Genomic DNA, 21,524 nt, shown 5'->3' with positions numbered 1-21,524 from the left:
CAGTTTTGTAATGTGGCGTATCTTAATGACAATACAATACAAATACAATGTATTGTTATTAGTAATTTAATTATTAATTTAATATTTTAATAATAATTAATAATATAATATAATAATAACTATTATTATTATTAATTTAATTATTAATGTAATCGGTTAATAATTAATAATAATAATAATTAAATTAATAATTAAATAAATAATAATAATAATAGTTATTATTATATTATATTATTCATTATTATTACAATTTTAAATTAATAATTAAATTAATAATAACAATACATTTTATTTGTATAAGCGCTTTTCAGAGTACTCAAAGACGCTTTACAGTAGAGAGAGAAAAAAATACATAAATAAATAAAAATAGAGTTGAAAAAAAAATTTAAATTTAAGATTTAAACAGTTGGGTTTTTAGTTGTTTTTTGAAGGTCGGGGCAAGCACGGAGTGAATGGGGCAAAGAGTTCCAGAGGGTGGGGGCAGCGATGGAGAAGGCTCTGTCTCCCCAGGTTCGGAGCTTATCCAATAAACACCATAAATATACCTCCAAGATTTCTGTTGCAAGAAAACGAAATGGAAATGGATGCTATGTTGCATCTGCCGAGGGCTACACAACCCTTGGCTTCTTTTCCTGCCGTCACCCCTTCCCTCTCTGTCACCTCCATACCTCCATACTTATTTACGGTATGTTACATTGTGTTTCCCTGTTCTACTATGAAAATGAATTGAGTGCATATTTTCCCTACTGTACATACATACAAAGTTAGTTACATATTTTGTATTATGCTACAGTAAAATCTGAAATGATTAATTGGGCCAATAATATAAGACACGTACCACTTTTTTCACAAACTGGTCGTGAATACCGTCTTCCACAAATAGTCTGCCGGCTGCTATGCAGTTCTCTCCCTTGTTGAAGAACACAGAACTCATGCCCTGGAATACACAAAGTACATTGTCTACTTTTACTACTATATCTATGTAAGGGGTGCTAGAAAATGCCAAAAAGCCGAGCGCATGTGAATGCACGTACCATGCGTACAGCTTTGTCGATGTCACAGTCACTGAAGATGATGAGAGGAGATTTTCCTCCGAGCTCCAGTGACACTTTTTTCACATTACTGACTGCACAGCTTTGAAACGGCAGCAAGATAGCATCAAAAATCCTCTAAATAGTTCAGATAATTTTGCTAATCTTGCCCGGCATCTCACCTTTTCATGATGTGTTTACCAATTTCAGTGGAACCTGTGAATCCCAGTTTTCGGACGTCGGGATGGTCGGACAAACGCTGACCCACCACGGCACCTACAAAATAATAGGAGTGACTACAGGGGTCTTATTTCATGTCTAGAGGGTTCTAATAATGTTTGGAAGGTCATCTATACTCAATGACAATATTCCATGCATGAATTAGGAATCCTACTCTGCTGAAATTCACTTATCACGGTTGGGTCTAGAACCAATTAACCGCGATAAATGTTGGAGCCTATCCCAGCTGTCCAGGTACACCCTGGACTGGTGGCCAGCCAATCACAGGGCACATATAGACAAACAACCATTCACACTCACATTCATACCTATGGACAATTTTATACAACAAAATGTTCTGACCTGATCCAGGTAGAATATTAATCACGCCTTTAGGTAATCCTGCTTTCGCCGCCAACTCAGCAAATTTCAAAGCTGTAAGTGGAGTCACCTGGAAATTTTATGATTATTATTATCATTAGTATTATTTAGAGACTTTTGTTGAAGCATGAAGATCTTACTTGAACATGCCGTGTCATCACATTGAATCGATGGCAAATGGACTATTCAGGTTGTCTTAGAAGACGTATCACGTCTCATACGAGCAGGCTGAATCACTTCATGCTCAATGACTAGGTAGGACAGCTGTAGTCTGAGGGGATGATGCAGGTGCAAGATATATGAATATGAATCCTCGAAAGGTAAAGAGGCACACCCCCAACAGAAATGGTTTCACATTGTTGTGGTATAAAACGACATTAGCTAAGCTACAATGGAGTGAGGACTCTGCTAGCCAATAGTCGTTTGTGTGGAATCACCTTAGGACTTTGGACTCTATTCAGTTTTGTATGTGGCGTATCTTAACGACTGTCATTTGCTCAATGCTAACAAACAAAAACGACTGTCACTGGCTGGCAGAGGCCCCACTCCATTGGATCTTAACGACTGCTGTGTTGCACCACAAAGACTTGGTTGGGGTGTGGCTCTTGGGTCTTACACCATCCCCTCAGAGTAGGGCTGTCCTATGGAGTCTTTCATCATGGACTGATTAAGCTTGCTAGGGCTAGGGCTAGGGCAAGGGCTGGGGCAAGGGCTGGGGCAAGGGCTGGGGCAAGGGCAAGGGCAAGGTGTGGGGTTGGATTTGGGGTTGGGGTTTGGGTTTGGGTTTGGGGTTGGGGTTGGGGTTGGGGTTGGGGTTGGGGTTGAGGTTGAGGTTGAGGTTTAGGGTTAGGTTTAGGGTTAGGGTTAGGTTTAGGGTCAGGATAGGACAAGAGGCAAGATAACCTGAACAGTCCATCTGCCATTGATTAGAATATAATGAGCTGGATGACTGAGAATATTCACAGGCACGCATCATGCTAGTTTTAAAAGGACAACCTGAGCAGGTTTTAGGACCACTGTGTTCCCTGCTGCCAGGCAGGCTGCAGTCTTCCAGGCCAGCATCATCAAAGGGTAATTCCAAGGAATCACAATGGCACATACCCTAAAGAAACAAATAGCAAATAGCTCAACACATCTCATAATACACATGGTCACTAAATTGGCCAACAGTTGAAAGTTGGTACATTTTCAAAATAAGACTTACAATGGGGTTGAAAACTGGTACTGTAATTAAGAATGACCAAAGGATCACCAAGTAACACCTTAAAAAAACCTGAGGACTATGAGTCCAAAAACAGCATCCCTACTGTCAAACGTGGAGGTGGAAATTTTCTGCTTTTGGGCGAGTTTCTCTCACCGTAATCCCTCCTGAGAGGTGTGGAACCGCGCTGACCAACCTGAAGAATCATCTGACCTCTTTGTTTGCCAAAAAGACTTTCTACACCAACTACTAAACCACCTTTTGGATTATTTAAATGCTAATTAAATACTAATTCATGTATAACATTTAGTTCATGTTCTTTCTCTCTCAATTAAAGCAAAGCTGGTTGGTGACCTTTGTTAGAAAGTCTATGTACTGTAAATCCTCACATAGTAGAAGTTCTTACCCGATTGGTTCCTTTTTGGTGAAGGTGAGGTTGCGATTGGGTCTGGCTTGGTTGATGGGGATGGTGCTACCCTGCGACATCAAACATACAGTATTATATCATAGGTAACGGTCCAAATCTCATGTTGCATATCAGTGGATACATTACTTGGATCTTATCGCACCAGCCGGCGAAGTAGCGGAAGGTCTGGATTGACATGCCCACGTGAGTCTTGAGGGCCAGAGTGTAAACAGCGCCTGAGTCAATGGACTCGATGGTGGCCAGTTCTTCCTGATGCTGCTCCATCAGATCAGCCAGCCTGTGGTACGGGACAGATATGACCTCTATTCGATATTATTTTGTAGGCATACATATATGGCACACGTCCTGTTAACTTAAGAGCTTTTAAAAATAATACTCTTGAAGCAATGTTCTTATTTTAAAAATATTTACACTTAAAAGGGAGACATTCCCAATAAATACTAAAAAGCGCTCTCACTTGTATAGGAGTCTTCCTCTATCTCTTGGGTTCATTTTGCCCCACTCGCCCTCTTCAAACGCTTCCTTAGCAGCAGCCACCGCTTGGTCCACGTCTTTTATTTGAGCCAGTGACACATCACAAATGGCCTGAATGACAGATGAAGAAGTTGTACCCCAACACACACATGTAGACATGCAGGCATCAACTCTCACATAGCTAGTACATTCACCATTTTTGAATTGATTTCCGAACAAAATAAATGTAAAATTAATTTCTAATGTAGAAATATAATTACATAAAAATATATATGGGCAACATGGACCAAAGTGCAACAACAAAACATAATTATAAGAAACTATGATCTGAGCCATTTAAGTGTGACAAGTGTAAGGTACAGTGAAGAAAATAAGTATTTGAACACCCTGCTATTTTGCTATTTCTCCCACTTAGAAATCATGGAGGGGTCTGAAATTTTCATCGTAGGTGCATGTCCACTGTGAGAGAGATAAACTAAAAAGAAAAATCCAGAAATCACAATGCATGATTTTTTAACAATTTATTTGTGTGATACAGCTGCAAATAAGTATTTGAACACCTGTGTATCATCTAGAATTCTGACCCTGAAAGACCTGTTAGTCTGCCCATTAGAAGTCCACCTGCACTCCATGTATCATCCTGAATCAGATGCACCTGTTTGAGGTCGTTAGCTGCATAAAGACACCTGTCCACCCCATACAATCAGTAAGACTTTAACTTGTAACATGGCGAAGACCAAAGAGCTGTCCAAAGACACCAGAGACAAAATTGTACACCTCCACAAGGCTGGAAAGGGCTACGGAGCAATTACCAAGCAGCTTGGTGAAAAAAGGTCCACTGTTGGAGCTATCATTAGAAAATGGAAGAAGCTAAACATGACGGTCAATCTCAATCGGAGTGGAGCCCCATGCAAGATATCACCTCGTGGGGTCTCAATGATTCTAAGAAAGGTGAGGAATCAGCCCAGAACTACACGACAGGACTTGGTCAATGACCTGAAAAGAGCTGGGACCACCGTTTCCAAGGTTACTGTAGGTAATACACTAAGACGTCATGATGTGAAATCATGCATGGCACGAAAGGTTCCCCTGCTTAAACCAGCACATGTCAAGGCCCGTCTTAAGTTTGCATATGACCATTTGGATGATACAGAGGAGTCATGGGAGAAAGTTTTATGGTCAGATGAGACCAAAATAGAACTTTTTGGTCATAATTCCAATAAGCGTGTTTGGAGGAAGAAGAATGAAGAGTACAATCCGAAGAACACCATCCCTACTGTGAAGCATGGGGGTGGTAGCATCATGCTTTGGGGGTGTTTTTCTGCACATGGGACAGGACGAGTGCACTGCATTAAAGAGAGGATGACTGGGGCCGTGTATTGTGAGATTTTGGGGAACAACCTCCTTCCCTCTGTCAGAGCATTGAAGATGGGTCGTGGCTGGGTCTTCCAACACGACAACGACCCGAAGCACACAGCCAGGAAAACCAAGGAGTGGCTCCGTAAGAAGCATATCAAGGTTCTAGCATGGCCCAGCCAGTCTCCAGACCTGAACCCAATCGAAAATCTTTGGAGGGAGCTCAAACTCCGTGTTTCTCAGCGACAGCCCAGAAACCTGACTGATCTAGAGAAGATCTGTGTGGAGGAGTGGGCCAAGATCCCTCCTGCAGTGTGTGCAAACCTGGTGAAAAACTACAGGAAACGTTTGACCTCTGTAATAGCAAACAAAGGCTACTGTACCAAATATTAACATTCATTTTCTCAGGTGTTCAAATACTTATTTGCAGCTGTATCACACAAATAAATTGTTAAAAAATCATGCATTGTGATTTCTGGATTTTTCTTTTTAGTTTATCTCTCTCACAGTGGACATGCACCTACGATGAAAATTTCAGACCCCTCCATGATTTCTAAGTGGGAGAAATAGAAAAATAGCAGGGTGTTCAAATACTTATTTTCTTCACTGTATATAAAAAGATACAATAAATTTACATGGTTAAAATGCATGAATATGTTTAAAACAGTTAATAGTAGTAATAATTAATGTCTGATATATAAAATTCAGTTGTAAAAACAGACACCCCACTATTTTTAAATATTTTGTGTCTAAAATCATCCAAATCTCCATTGTTGGTGTTTGGCTGTAATACCGCAAGGTCCACTAGGGGGTGCTGGCAGCGATGGTGGTATAGAGTAGGTGATAAAACGACAGAGGAAGAATAAATTCTGATGGCGAATCATTGTGGATTGTCTTCCTTATTCTGTACCACGGGTTAGTATAAATTAAAAATAATTTATATAAACAGCTGAAAAGAGTGTAGAAAGTTGCTAAGTAAACAGCTGACTGGAAATTGGTTTATTATAAAATGTTTCGTAGAGCATTTGAGTACATGTGAAATGGCTAATGCTAGCAGGCCTTAATGTATGGTGAATAGCATTAAGCAGGTTAATATGCAATATGTGAAATGTGTTACTGATATTATTGTACCAAAGATATGTGAAAAGTATACATTTCTCTGGAAATTGTCATTAGATTGACATGTGAAGACAATATAAAATGTTTCGTAGAGCATTTGAGCACATGTGAAATGGCTAATGCTAGCAGGCCTTAATGTATGGTGAATAGCATTAAGCAGGCTAATATGCAATATGTGAAATGTGTTACTGATATTATTGTACCAAAGATATGTGAAAAGCATACATTTCTCTGGAAATTGTCATTAGATTGACATGTGAAGACAATGTTTTAACATCACAAATGCTATTGTATAACTGTTTAATCAGTGCTCAAATGTTTGTTTAACTGATAATGCTGGAAACAAATGGGCAACTGTTGGTGTCGTCATCTTATGAGATCTGAAGTGTTGTTATTGTTCTGAGAGGATGAATATATCCTCAATAAATGAATTGAATACATTTATATCACAAACATGCACTTTCACGCCACTATACCATATGTTGCGAAGAAATAACTAAGTAGAACTCGTGTTGACTTACCGTGCCATCACTGGGGTTGATTGTCTTGTACGTTTTTCCCCCTTCTGCGTCTACAAACTCTCCATTGACAAAAAGCTGATGAGGCATTTTCACAGTCATGTTGTTGATGTTCTTCTCCACCTGATCAAGAGAAACCAAGCTGATTTTGGTTTGTACTGCAACAGATATCAACAATGTCGATGAAGACATACGTAGTCAATAACTAATTGGTCTTCATTGTCCTCCCCTCGTAGCTTCCTCACACACATCTGGATAAACTCCTGGAAGGTGGTGTTCATGTAGATGTCTTCGTTTTGTAATTGGCAGGTACTCGCACGCATTTTCACCTCCTCTACAAGCCTGAAGACAGCAACAGGTTAAAACATGTCCAACGAGTGCATCCTGGTGTTAACAGTTAAATATGACGCCATTTGTTTTTTGTTTTTTACCTAATTTATGATCGATTTTTCAACTCTTGGAAGTCGATGAACGCAACGGCGTGTAAAATTCCCACTTCAAAATGTATACACGGCTCTAAATGGTGTATGATTAATAAATTAAACATTGATATCGGTCCACATCAACCAGTCAAAGCATTACAGGCCATTTGGTTGCTAAGGGCGAGGGAGAAGGGTAAGTCAATACTGCCACCATGTGACTACAGGTCAGCCAAATTTAGGAGCAGCTACTTCCTCCTGGCCATCAGATGACTGAACGCCAAATTAACATATGCATAAACATAAACAAACACAAATGAGTTTTAGCTAGGCATGGATTACAGTAGTCCATGTTAGGGATTATTATTGATATTAGGAGCTCATCTATTTATTCTCCACATTATTATTACTATTATTTATTATTACTTGTCTTCTTTTGTGTCTGTTATTATATGGGAGCCAGGCAACAACATTTCGTTGGCAATTTCACTACTGTGTTTTTGTGCAATGACAATAAAGGGAGTCTATCTATCTATCTATTCAAACCTGCAATAAAAGTTTGTCGTTCCAGTGACATTACTGACACCTAGTGACCAGTGTAAATACTACATATGTCTTTCAATGCATCTTCTTAATACCTTAAATTTTACCTAATTTAGCCATTTTGAATTTGAAAATGGGGCTGCACGGGGATGACCGAGTGGTTAGCGCGCAGGCCACACAGCTACGAGACCCAGGTTCGATTCCACCCTCTGGCATCTCTGTGTGGAGTTTGCATGTTCCCCCCGTGCATGCGTGGGTTTTCTCCGGATACTCCGGTTTCCTTCCACATACCAAAAACATGCTAGGTTACGTAATTGGTGACTCCAAATTGTCCATAGGTATGAATGTGAGTGTGAATGGTTGTTTGTCTATATGTGCCCTGTGATTTGGCTGGCGACCAGTCCAGGGTGTACCCTGCTTCTCGCCGAAGACAGCTGGGATAGGCTCCAGCACGACCCTCGTGAGGATAAGCGGTAGAAAATGAATGAACGAATGAATGAAAATACTTCATTATACAAAAATGTGGATAATATGGTTAAGTGTATTTTTTTATTTAACAATAACTTGTCTATACCCATAAAACAACATGAATTATCAATATATTTTTGAAAAAAAAAATTTCAGTGTAGCTGCAAAATTAAAGTGCCAAGTGGCCAGGGCTTACTTTACCTGACCACATCCATGGAAGCAGCTCCAGACTTGAAAAAATCAGTGGAGTCTTTAATCTGACTGACGTTGGTGAGAATGCTCTGCCACACTGCCTGTGAGCACACAAACCTGCTTTAGTTGAAATCATGACAGTGCTTTGGTTTAACACGTGTTGAAGAGAAGGCCTACCTTCATCTGCTCAGCAAAGCCTTTCTCCTCCTCAGTCAGCTCCACGGCAGCACTGTTTCCTGAGCAGAAGTACTGCGCGGCAGAGATCATCTTCCCATTCTCAAACTGCAAGTTCTTAACCAGCAGCTACATGTGGAGAGAGTTACCCCCCCAAAATGTGATTTTCTGCAGGAATATTTTATTTCACAATTTTCATTTTTCATTTGAAACCCTCCTTGGGTTTGGTCCTTGACTCACAATTTTGAGGACTAAGGAGGCTCCCGCAATCTGCATTCACAGCCCTGCTTACATGTTTATGTTTTTATGCTACACAGATAATGTTTTTTCATTAAGTGTTTAGATTTTGCACTTTTTGCAGTGGTCTTTGAATACACGATAATTGCTATGCAATGCTATTCATGACAACAGCCCTTAACTGCAAATGCTGATCCAAAATCAGGAGAGAATGTCAAGCTAGCAGGAGTGTTTGGAGGGGGAATGATCTGTGTGTCAATTACTGGAGGATTTTTGACATTTGTTGGTGGTTATGTGACTTCAATGGCTCTGATAGTATTCATCTACTTCTGTTTTCCGCCTCTTGTCCCCTTAGTTTGAATCGTGCTGCTTTCATTGATTTAACTGCTATATCTAACTGCTATATTTAACTGCTATTTATCACACCGTACCCCACGTTTGTTCAAAAGGGAGAGATTAGTAATAATTTGCACCAGCACCTGAGTTGCTTCTGCACAACACAGTATGTGTTATATGGTGATATCATGGTACAACTTACTGCCTTGCCGTCATTACCAAACAGTACCAGGCCTCCTTTAGAGACTAAGCCAGGCTGGCTTGCTCCAGGGATCTCCAGGGGCTGTCCATTTGTTGTTGTGCCATTATCCACCAGCGACGAGCCATAGAAAGTCACTCGCTACAAACAAAGTAGACAGTCAGTTTTGTTGAGAACACTGTCAATAATTCGTATACAAAATATGAAATGCTGATGGTCTTGTAGCCCATTCCAGTCTTGTGTGGATCTAGAACTGCCAGATAGGAGGCGTAGAGGAAGCAGGAATTGGAGATGAGGATGCTGAGGTTCTAATTGGGGGTGACCATGATAGATAGGATCAGGAAAGAGTACATCAGAGGGGCATTGCATGTTAGAGGCCTTGGAGATAAAGTCAGAGAGGCCAGACTGAGATGGTTGGGACATGTCCAGAGGAGAGATAGTGAATATATTGGTAGAAGGATGCTGCATTTAGAGTTGCCAGGTAGGAGGCGTAGAGGAAGACCAAAGAGGAGGTTTATGGATGTAGTGAAGGAGGACATGAGGGTAGTTGGTGTGAGAGAGACAGATGCAGAAGACAGGGTTGGATGGAGGAGATTGATTTGCTGTGGCGACCCCTGAAGGGAAAAGCCCAAAGAGAAAGAAGAAGAGGAGTACCCAGAGAAAACCTGTGTAAGCACAGGGAGAACATGCAAAGTGAGAGATTGGATCGCCGCCTACTACTACTACTACTAATACTACTACTAATACTAATACGACTACTAGTCACCATGCCGTCCAACTTAATACCTTTGTTGGAGTAGCGGTTATACAATCAGTATTGAATAGATACCTGTCCATCAATTTCTGCCCAGGCACCAGGCACTTTGTCATTTCCTCTGATCCAGTTGTGAAGAGCCTCAGCAGACTGGTTCCAGTCAATCTGCAACAGAAATACTTGCTTTTTATACAGAACAAGTCATCACATAGCAACAATGCATTGGACTTTGTCACAGAGCTTCCCCTCGTCCAATGTTTTCTTCCATGATTTTGTCGCCCTTCCCAAGCTTCGTTCGGCTCTGGAAACAGTCGACCTACTGGTCCACCAAGATATGCCTTTAAGATATTAAGATATGCCTTTATTCGTCCCCCAGTGGGGAAATTTTTATTGCACAGCAGCAATACAAGCCTTCTGGCTCAATGGCATCCCTCTTGATATGACCTCAGACAGGGGTCCACAATTTACAATATTTGATGCCTCTCCCAGTTTATCCGCAGGCTGTCATTACACAGAAAAAAGGCCAAACAGAGCGGGGCAACCAGTATGTCAGCATGGAGCCAACTGCATAGCTGCCCCCATGTACAAGACCCAACAGAGGGTGTGGCTTTCATTCTGCAACTTATCTCTTTATCCAACTCCAAGAAGCTTCATTCCACGCCTCCTTAGTCCCCCTGAGGTGCCTGATCCTCCTCCCAGGCTGGTTGACGGCCACCCAGAATTCACAGTTAAGGGGCTGTCTCAAAAACACATCTTAATGCTGTCAAATTGTCCACTTTCACAACAAATGAAATCCTGGAGCCAATAGCCAGACTCTACCACAGGATCTGACAAGATCCACAATAGACTTCCTGGTTGGACTCATCAGTGTTCTGCTCTTTGAATGCTAATCCTGATCAGTAACACAGCTGCAGCAATTGGTGCCTTGGTAGAAAATCTCACAAGGGCTACCCGTACCACCGGATCGGTAACCAACGGACTGTTGCCATTACCAGGTTTTAAAAAGTCACCTATTCCAACTCTGAGATGTTTTTCAAAGTCTGATGCCCACCATCTGATGGATGTTTCAGGAGACCCCTTGTGTTTGTTGCTTTTTTTCTGTATTTCTGTATGTCTGGGTGGCTTGTGTTGGCTTGATTATCTTTTATTCTCATTTTACTGTCCTCCTCCTATCGTAACGTATGCTTGGCTTTTACAGTTCAAGGTGTAATACAGGTGATCTATTGTCCACAGCACTTACGCAATCCATGGACGACATGTTGTCAAGTCTGTGGATTAAGATTAAGATTAAGATATGCCTTTATTCGTCCCTCAGTGGGGAAATTTGTATTGCACAGCAGCAAGAGTACAGAGTCAGTTAAGCAGTACAAAATACACAATATAGAAAAATAAACAATATAAACAACTCAAGTACCAAGTACCCAAAATCAACAGTTTTTCCCAGGGTTATATACAATACAGTATGTAGATATGAAACGAGATGAGATATATGACCAGTCTATACACTGAGATCTTGTTGGAGAGTTAATATGAGGCATTATGGAAATACTTCACATAGAACTTAGTATATTACATTTAGAGCCCTTAATATTGCACATGGAGGTTGATCAGGGTGAATGGGGTCTGGAGTAACTATACTGACTATAAAAGCAAGTATTGCACAGGCATGGCAACAATTGCGTGAGGAAAAGCTGCAGGAAAGTCAACTGTGTGAACCACTGTGCTAAACTTTGAAATCCCAAATATTTATTTTAATTTCAGACTTAAAAATCCCAAGGGAAGAAAGAGGAATTTGTCAGTGGCTATTGTGTGTTACCTTTGAATTGTCTTTTTTTTGGATGCATTCGTATGTGGCCCCTTCCTCTGGCTGGGTGATCCGTGGAGCCTTCCCCTCTGCAATGAGCTTCACTGCCTCCACCTGGAAGCAGGTTTTTTTACATGCTTGACCTGTATTGTTTTTGTTTTTATCTGCTTTCAAAGACGACACAGATACAGACGTGCAGCAGTTAGGAAGATGCTGTGATAAACAATGGCACACTGCATACTTTAGGAGAAAGTCAAAGGTAACATCGGACCTCATCTACCAATAAAGTGGAACCTTGGTTAGCATCATGAATCCCTTCCAGAAGGTCCGCTTCTGAAATTAACTCACTCAAAAACTCATAATATCCATTTCCCAGATTGTGTCATCACAAAACAGCTTTGTATAGTTCTTACAATTATGGTTTTACGTGCAGAAAACTATTCTAAATCAATTGCCAGGTATATTTGACATCATACAAGGAATTTGTTCTGGTGGGTTGGTGCAACGATAAATTTAGTAAGGGAAAAAAGTAGACGATATAAATATAAAATAACAGTATAGCAGTGCAAAACAGCAGTATAAGAACTACTGATGGAGGTAAATAGAACCATAGAACTATATGCTTTGTGTTACTATATGCTTTGTTTTGCTGTTCTGTAATTGCCAATGCACTCACAGTACTTATCCATACTTACAGTGCCTTTCACTCCCTCTGGAAAGAGAAATCTATTATAGATGGTGTTGACGGTGTCATTAGGGTCAACATCACACTCCTTCTGCAGCAGAATTGGTCCGGTGTCAAGCCCATCATCAGCCCAAAACACAGTGAACCCGCCCTTTTTGTCGCCATGGATCAAGGTCCTGTGTGGTGGAAATTGATCGGTAAGGATAACGGACAACATGCAGTGGTGGGACAGAATGTGCCCTCTTTCTGATTATTACTTTTACATGCTTAACAAAATTCAATCTTTCAAGTCATCCAACAAATTTGGATATGAGTCAGTGACAACACAACTGAACACAAAATGCACATTAAATTATTTTTTTTATTATTAAGGGAGAAAAGAAAAATCCAGACATACATTTCTAAAACTTTGGGACTCCAGCAAACCACAGTGAGAGCTATTATCCACAAATAGCCAAAACATGGAACAGTGGTGACCCTTCCCATGTGTTGCCAGCCAACCAAAATTACCACAAGAGCACAGCAACAATTCATCTAAGAGGTCATGAAAGACCCCACAACAATATCCAAAGAACTGCAGGGCTCACTTGCCTCAGTTATGAGTTATGACTCCAACATAAGAAAGACACTGGGCAAAAACAGTCTCTGTATGGCAGAGTTCAAAGATGAAAACCACAGCTGAACAAAAATAACATTAACGTTAATCGGAATTTGCCAGGAAACATCTTAATGTTCCTGAGACATTTGGGAAAATAATTTGTGGTCTGATGAGACAAAAGTTGAACTTTTTGGAAGGTGTGTGTCTCATTACAACTGGAGTAAAAGTAATGCTGTATTTCAGAAAAAAAAACATCATACCAACAGTAAACTATGGTGGTGGTAGTGTGATGGTCTGAACTATTTTGCTGCTTCAGGACCGAGAAGACTTGCTGTGATAAATAGAACCATCAATTCTGCCCTCTACCAAAAAATCCTGAAGGAAAACGGCCATCTGTTTGTCACAATGCAGGACAATGATCCAAAACACACCAGCAAGTCCACCTCTGAATGGCTGAGGAAAAACCAAAATGAATTGAGATGCTGTGGCAGGACCTTAAAAAGGTGCTTCATGCTGGAAAAGCCTCCAATATGGCTGAATGACAACAATTTTACAAAGATGACTGGGCCAAAATTCCTCTACAGCACTGTAAGAGAATCATTGCAAGTTATCACAGACACTTGATTGCAGTTGTTGCTACTAAGGGTGGCCCAACCAGTTATTAGCTTAAGGGGGCAAAACACTTTTTCACACAGGGTTTGGATTTTCTTTCTCCCTTAATAATAATAATAATAATAATAATAATAAATAATTTAAAAACTGCATTTTGTTTTCAGTTATGTTGTGTTGCTTTTTCACACCACTGTGCATTGTCATTGTATAATGACACTTGCCACTATATTTGAGTGCACTATAAGTAGATGTCATCATAAATTAATAGTTTAGTAGGAGGTGTCTCGTGGTGGGAGAAATTATTGCATCACATGTGGATTTTGCATCTCTAGGGTACTTTTACTATACTGTTAGAGACAGAATGTTTAAAAAATGACATAAAATAATAGTTATAAATGAATACGTATTAGAGTGAGTGGTGATTCCCTATCAACTAGCAAGCACATTTGTGACTGCCTTAGAGTGGTTAGGCGTCAATGAAACATACATATGAGTCCTGTCCCTTTAAGAGTACAGTACAGTCGTCCCTCGTTACATCATGGTTCAAATTTTGCGGTTCGAGTTTGGTGAATCCCGCTGTTATACTATTAGTATAAAAAACAGGCATGTTCAAGCAAATTTTACAGATTTTTTTGCCTAAATGTTTTGTTTTTAGTGTGTTATTTTTTCTTATTATGTCTACTATATCAGGTAATGAGTATAAAGGTGACTATAGGGGTGTTACTTCATGTCTAGAGGGCTCAAATAGTGTTAAAATCTTATTTTTAAAGTAGTAAACACATTTTCATTCCATTTCTAAATAAGCAACCAATGAACCACTATGAACGAGGGATTACTGTACTCCCTATCTCAACTCATGATGGATGGATACGAGACACTTTCTTCCATTCTAACAATTCCTCCACCATGGGCAAGACCAAAGAGCGGACCTCTGGGACAGGATTGTGGACATGCAAAATTTCCCCCTACAATAGTAATGTTGCTCACCAGTTGATGGCGGAAGCTCCTCGATGGCGAGGCAGCAGGGAGGGGTGGTAGATGATGGAGCCGTGTTTGGGATGGTCAATAACCTCCATGGGGATGAACTGGGAGCAGAAGGGCAAGACGTTGAGTTCGGCACCCGTGGCTTTGTACTGGTCCACAACCTCCGCGATGGCCTGGCCCTTCACACGCCAGCGAGGAAACTTGAAGACGGTGACGCCATCCTTTTCTGCCTCTGTAGCTGCGGTTCCAAAATACAACAGTATCAATACCAACGTATCATGGCCTGATGATGGAAGTAGATGGAAAGATGCAGTCAATACAAGTACTTTACAGTACATGTACTGCAGTAACATCTGATTCAAAAACAAGAAAATACTTTCTGAAAGCAAAAGTCCAGTTATTGTGTGCCGTTCCACGTTTTCCACTTCCTGTTTAATTTTGTAGCTGTTGTCTGCTCCATGTTGTTGTTTCTGTTTCATAGCCATATGTCCTCGTTTTTGGTTGACCGGAGAAGCAAGGAGGAACACAGGAAGTCTATGAGCAGCAGGAAGACGCATAGTCCTTCCTTTCCACTCTGAACTCCCGTGTAAACTACAGCAGTCCTTGAACTCCCTTACATGTTCTAATTGTTCAATTGTTACATGTTCGAAATATTGCAAATTTTTCTCACATTAATTTCCTTACCATCTGATTGAGAAATTAATAGGTGAATCAATATGGTAAATCTAAATGTTAACTCTAACTGTAAAATGTAAATATAAATGTTAAACATAAATACAACTGCTGAATGTAATGAATTTTAAATATAAATAAAAATGCTGAATATAAATATTAAATATAAATGTTAAATCTACATATGAATGCAGAATGTAAATGTTAAACATGAATGTTAAATGTAAATATAAATGCTGAATATATCTTAAATATAAATGTTAAAATGTAAATATAAATGCTAAATATAAATGGTAAATGTAAATGTTAAATCTAAATATAAATGCTGAATATAAATGTTAAATATAAAAGCTGAATATAAATATAAATGTTACATATAAATGTAAATATGAATATAAATGCGGAATATAAATGTTACATATAAATGCTAAATATAAATGGTAAACATAAATGTTAAATCTGAATATAAATGTTAAACATAAAAGCTGAATATAAATATAAATGTGGAGTATAAATGTTAAATATAAATGGTAAACATAAATGTTAAATATAAATGGTAAACATAAATGTTAAATATAAATGGTAAACATAAATGTTAAATCTGAATATAAATGCTGAATATAAATGTTAAATATAAAAGCTGAATATAAATATAAATGTGGAATATAAATGTTAAATATAAATGTTAAACTAAATATAAATGCTAAATTTCAATGGTAAACATAAATGTTAAATCTGAATATAAATGCTGACTATATATGTTAAGTATAAATGCTGAATATAAATGTAAATATGAATATAAATGTTAAATATACATGTTAAAATGTAAATATTATTGGTAAACATAAATGCTTTTTGCTCTATTTACCTCCGTCTCTACATCTTGAGTCCAAAACAAGGCCAAAGCGTCACAATGTGCCTGTCACTTCTTTCATCTCCATCAAGACCAAGCTCCACCCACATCCTGCATACTCTTATTTATAGTCGTCCATCTACGCACTCTCAACACCGTTATTTATATCCGTCTATCGACCATCTCAAATGTCAGATGTGACTCTCGAGCTGGGATTAAAAGCACTGGCATGGCATGAATTACTACTTGCTTACTTGCAGTCTTGTATGAAGTATCCAACAGCCATACTTCAGTAAAAGTACCACGTAAGTAACCTCCCAGGAAAGTAAATGAGATATAAAGGATAATAACAATATGATGAAATAGGCAACACTTTGTTGTTTTCTGTGTTGTTAGAGACGATTTGCTGCTGTGTCAGCTAAATTGGGTTTGTAGATACAAGCTTATATTGCTAACGCTAGTTAGCTCGTATTTAGCCAGGCTACATCCACATCTCAGTTACACCAGCTCACACTGAATGGGAACAAGACGTTGACTCCGGTAGACGGAAACCCACAGCTTGACCAAAGAGTGCTACAGCGCCTGAAAAAAAAGTTAGGACGCCAAATGGATTCTTTCCGGCCAGAGCTGACATTGCACCGCACGGTGCTAGTGTGAGCCTACAACAGGGATTTCAATCTTGCCGAATGCTTCCAGTGGCCCCAACGGAGCCGTGACGGATTCAGTGTGGTCATAATTGGCCATTGATGTATTGCATCAAGGCTGCACGGCAGTCGAGTGGTTAGCGCGCAGACCGCGCAGTTGGGAGACCAGGGTTCAATTCCACCCTTGGAATGTGTGGGTTTTCTCCGGGTACTCCGGTTGCCTCCCACATTCCCTAAACATGCTAGGTTAATTGGCGACTCCAAATTGTCCATAGGTATGAATGTGAGTGTGAATGGTTGTTTGTCTATATGTGCCCTGTGATTGGCTGGCCCTACGACCCTCGTGAGGATAAGCAGTAGAAAATGAATGAATGTATTGCATCAATAAATGTACGGATTTTTGCGTTTAATTAACAAACATTTTATTCATTAGCCCATGAAGCATACACACTATGCTGGTAAAAATACGTATAAAATGAGCAGATGTGGAGCAAGAGACCATAATATGTGGAGTTTGCAAAGAAACAGTGATGGCAGACGTGGGAACATAGCAGACAAACATAAGAGTTGAGTATGAAGACTGTGTCATGAAACATGAGTCACATCTACACTAATAATAATATAATAATAAACCAGTCAAAATCACAAAACGCTAAGATTGGTAGACAATAAATGCACTTGGTGTAATGCCCAGTTTGTTACCAATAAATCGATAAATATGCTTTACAAGTATATTTACTTATATGGGTTAAAGTTTGACGCCTTTTAAACAATGCCCTGCTGAATGTAATTATGTCGTCAAATCACGACACAAACCAAAAAAATATTGTGATACATGCTAAGGTCTCTATCACCAATCCTATTAAAAACACAGAAGCAGCTCATGGTAATACCCTTGAAAATTAGTACTTATATAATACTGTACTACATATATTACTTACCTAGTGGGTCAGCCTTGCCGTCCTTGTCAGGGATGGTGAATACGCCAACAATGGTGTGGCCATCTTTTCTCAACTCCTTATAAACCTCTTGGCCGAACAGACTCTGACCAATCACAGCAATCTTCATCCTCACGCCTCACAGCGGTCTGGGGGGGGGGGGCATGGGAAATACTGTCATTCTGTATGTGCTGCATGAAATCAGCGTACTGGCACCACGGTTCTACACCCTTTGCCAGTGGTGTGGACTCGAGGCACATTTTTGATGACTTCAGATTCAACTTGACAATATCGTCAACAACATTAATGACTTGGGATCTGTCTCGGACTTTTGGAGTTGAAATATTTCTCTGTGTATATTGAGTACAATATTGACTACACTATTCAAAGTATTCAACTAACATGATTATTATGCCATTTCTAGCAAAACAACACATTTTCCCACAGACTCTGCCTCATTGAATGCATCACATCCAATCTGGTTTAACAAACAACAATGTTGTAGATGAAATTTCTATGAGACTAGCCAGACTTCTGCAGAGTGTCAGTTCTAAACACCAGGATGGGTCAACATGCTATACCGAGAATCATTCATTCATTCATTTATTTATTTTCTACCGCTTATCCTCACGAGGGTCGCAAGGGGTGCTGGAGCCTATCCCAGCTGCCTTCAGGCAAGAGGCAGGGTATACCCTGCACTGGTTGCCAGCCAATCACAGGGCACATATAAACAAACTCCCATTCCCGCTCACATTCATACCTATGGACAATTTGGAGTCGCCAATTAACCTAGCATGTTTTTGGAATGTGGGAGGAAACCGGAGTACCCGGAGAAAACCCACGCATGCACGGGGAGAACATGCAAACTCCATACAGAGATGGCCAAGGGTGGAATTGAACTCGGGTCTCCTAGCTGTGAGGCCTGCATGCTAACCACTCGTCCACCATGCAGCCCGCTATATACGGAGAATCATAAACAAAAGCAAATTGCTGTGTGCCGAACCTACAGTATGACAATAACAGATCTTTATGTGCCTCAGATTTGTATTTGACTTAATTTTTATGTTTGAAAATGCTTAATTTAAGAAAAAAATATTTGTAACATTTGCTTAAATATGCATATGTTTTGGACTAGTAATAGGCCGTGTACTAGAACATTGTTTATTAATTAACATTTTTTTGAAAAATCGTGAGAGTGAGACTGCAACATTAAAAATGACATTTTATTTGGTAAACACTGCTTATAACTTGAAAGGACTTCAACATTTCAACCTTATGACTTTGATCATGGCTAGAACTGTCTTGGTTGACTTGACTTGACGCCTTTACTTAATACTTGTTTCGCAACTTGGAATGAAAGACTTGAGACTTGCAAAACACTGACTTTCCCCCACCACTGCCAAATATTAAAGCACCTTTTGGGTTGCTATTGGATACTTATAGGTTATCACATGGTTTGTCTGGTATCAGGCCAGGTATCATGCCCCCAAGTGTCAGTACCTTCGGTCTCGGGCTGATACTGGCACACGGGGGCATCATACCGGGGCTGATACCAGACAAACCATGTGATGATCTTATTATCACATACTATTTAATCATGAGCTTATTATCACATACTATTTAATCAAAAGACCATTTTGTTTCCAGAAAAAATTCAGTTTATTGATTGGTTGTTTCACAGGCGTGATACCAGAGCAGCGCGCTCTGAGTGGACAGCTACGAGGGCTGATACTGGACATGGTTAAACTCTATATTTTATCAGTATCACTGCCCTGGGCTTTGACACAGTATCATTTCGGCCTTTTCCCGTATCATTCATGGGCGCTTTCTAGGGTACAGGGACAATTAATACTGTAGTATGTGATAATTATTCATATAGCAAGTGTGTCTGCCTTTATCTGTGCACCATGACTGACAGTCCCTGGTGTATCCAGCCTACCAAAGAGTACTGGGATAGACCCCCAGCTCCCTGCAACAATGACCAGTATGGAAAGCTAATGAATGGTGAACTAAAAACATGTAGACATTGATTCTTTTGCGTAAACATGCTAAGTCACTGTTGTGTAACTGGGTGCAAAGAACACATTGAGTAAACTGTGACCATATAGAACATGGTCTGAACATGTGCATGCTAACACCTTCCAGAATGAGAATTACAGGATCTTTCCAGGAATATTGCACAAGTGCATTTAGAATAATCTGCATCCAAAGCCCCCCAAGTGGAGTTTTAAAAGTCTCACAGTGTTATGTCATTTGGATTTTAAAGTCTACTAAGAGTGGTGATAAGGGATTGTTTTGACAGCGGTTCTGTTGTTGGGCCATTCTGCTCTAACCAATTACCCGTCTCGGCTCAGTCATTAACAGCTGCAGAGAACAAGGTTCACATTCAAAATCCATTTATCACAAACTAAGGTCATGTCCACACAAACGCGCATATTTTCAAAAAACACACGTCTCCCAACTCCGGTGGGTGTTCACAAAGAGATCTTGTCTGTCCGTATAAAAGCACATTACCCGGCTGTCATGTTCATTTTGTCCAATCAGAAGCCTGAAAAGCGGCTGCAGCTGATAATACGTATATTGATTGATATGTATCACATGTACTTTATATTTCACATCAGCTCTTTACATTTTTGAATCAACTGTGCATGGAGTGAAATTTGTCAAGTAATAACTTCCTTACTTGTGTTCTGTTGTGAAATAAGATTTAAATATGTCCCATATTAAGCTGCTTTACCAGTCCATACACAAATACTGAGTCAGCAATTTTTAAATAAGACAAACTAGTTTGCGGGTGCACAAAAGGCCAAAACATGTATTTTCTGGATATACATACATATATATATATGCATAGTTATATTCAGTATAAGTGTCATGTTTGTGTGATGTATAAAAAATGTAACATAAATGCAATTAGGAAATATTTCTTAAACACATGCTTACCCCTGCTTGCAGCTCTGGGTTGTCTTAAAAAAAAGAGAGTGATTAGTTGGACACAGTAGCTTTATTTTCCTCCACCCAAGCACACATGCAGGCAGCCTGTTGCATAACACGGCAGTGCGGCATCTTGATTGGTCGGATCAGGAATGAGGCAGCCAGGGGGCCACCTATCAGCTGTTCATGTCTCGGAATCAACCCAATCACACCAAAAGGACTGTCAAGCATGAATCAGTCATCTTTAAAAACTGATGTGTATGTTCCGCCTTGTATAAAGTACTTTAAAGCCAAACAAGGAAAGATACCTTCCAGGAAAAGGACTTGAAGTGAAGACTTTAATATCATAGTGATTGATCAGTTACATACAACCCGGTTCTTTGAAGTGAACACCCTTTTGTTTCCTATCTGTTATTCTGTCAAAGCTGCATGTTATTAGTGTGTGGTGTCGTATGTGTGGACACTGAGCAGAAGTGGGAGGTGGGGTGAGCACAGGAAAGCCTTTGGCACCTGCCACCCGTGTGTCTCCCCTGGGGGTGGTTCCCTCCTTCCCCTTTGATGATGATGAGATAATGAGATGGCCCCTTTATTATCTTGTCACTTATACAGAAGTACAAGCCAAATCATGCAATCATGCGTCCATACATATACACCATACCACACAGTGAGACAAGGGGTGCACAGGACAGGAAGATTGGGCGTTCATAGAGGAGGAAGAAAGGGGAATCCAAACTAACCTCCTAATGAAGGAA

The 21,524-nt window shown here is 39.9% G+C and overlaps 1 protein-coding gene across 2 annotated transcripts in view; it reads right to left on the bottom strand.

Annotated features, from left to right (window-relative positions):
- The window catches only part of aldh1l1 (aldehyde dehydrogenase 1 family, member L1), a 28,135-nt gene that overhangs the window by 4,769 nt on the left and 1,842 nt on the right, over positions 1-21,524 (bottom strand). The window contains exons 1-19 of one of the 2 annotated variants that reach the window (XM_058054640.1): positions 20,782-20,947; positions 17,842-17,987; positions 14,735-14,969; positions 12,548-12,713; positions 11,865-11,966; positions 10,124-10,213; positions 9,298-9,435; positions 8,526-8,651; positions 8,358-8,449; positions 6,921-7,068; positions 6,730-6,849; positions 3,717-3,844; positions 3,386-3,536; positions 3,239-3,309; positions 2,628-2,733; positions 1,614-1,701; positions 1,214-1,307; positions 1,035-1,134; positions 839-937 (exon numbers count right to left, since the gene is read on the bottom strand). In XM_058054640.1, the coding sequence (XP_057910623.1) occupies positions 839-937; positions 1,035-1,134; positions 1,214-1,307; positions 1,614-1,701; positions 2,628-2,733; positions 3,239-3,309; positions 3,386-3,536; positions 3,717-3,844; positions 6,730-6,849; positions 6,921-7,068; positions 8,358-8,449; positions 8,526-8,651; positions 9,298-9,435; positions 10,124-10,213; positions 11,865-11,966; positions 12,548-12,713; positions 14,735-14,969; positions 17,842-17,968 (2,181 nt within the window). In that variant the 5' untranslated portion in view covers positions 17,969-17,987; positions 20,782-20,947. Of the gene's footprint in view, positions 1-838; positions 938-1,034; positions 1,135-1,213; positions 1,308-1,613; positions 1,702-2,627; positions 2,734-3,238; positions 3,310-3,385; positions 3,537-3,716; positions 3,845-6,729; positions 6,850-6,920; positions 7,069-8,357; positions 8,450-8,525; positions 8,652-9,297; positions 9,436-10,123; positions 10,214-11,864; positions 11,967-12,547; positions 12,714-14,734; positions 14,970-17,841; positions 17,988-20,781; positions 20,948-21,524 lie in introns of those variants that run through there. The other variant, XM_058054641.1, reaches the window with a different exon arrangement.

This window comes from Doryrhamphus excisus, chromosome 18, assembly GCF_030265055.1.
Source record: "Doryrhamphus excisus isolate RoL2022-K1 chromosome 18, RoL_Dexc_1.0, whole genome shotgun sequence".
In the NCBI taxonomy this organism is placed as follows: domain Eukaryota; kingdom Metazoa; phylum Chordata; class Actinopteri; order Syngnathiformes; family Syngnathidae; genus Doryrhamphus; species Doryrhamphus excisus.
Note: the sequence above shows the minus strand (reverse complement) of the source record. Positions and strands in the feature narration are given on the sequence as shown.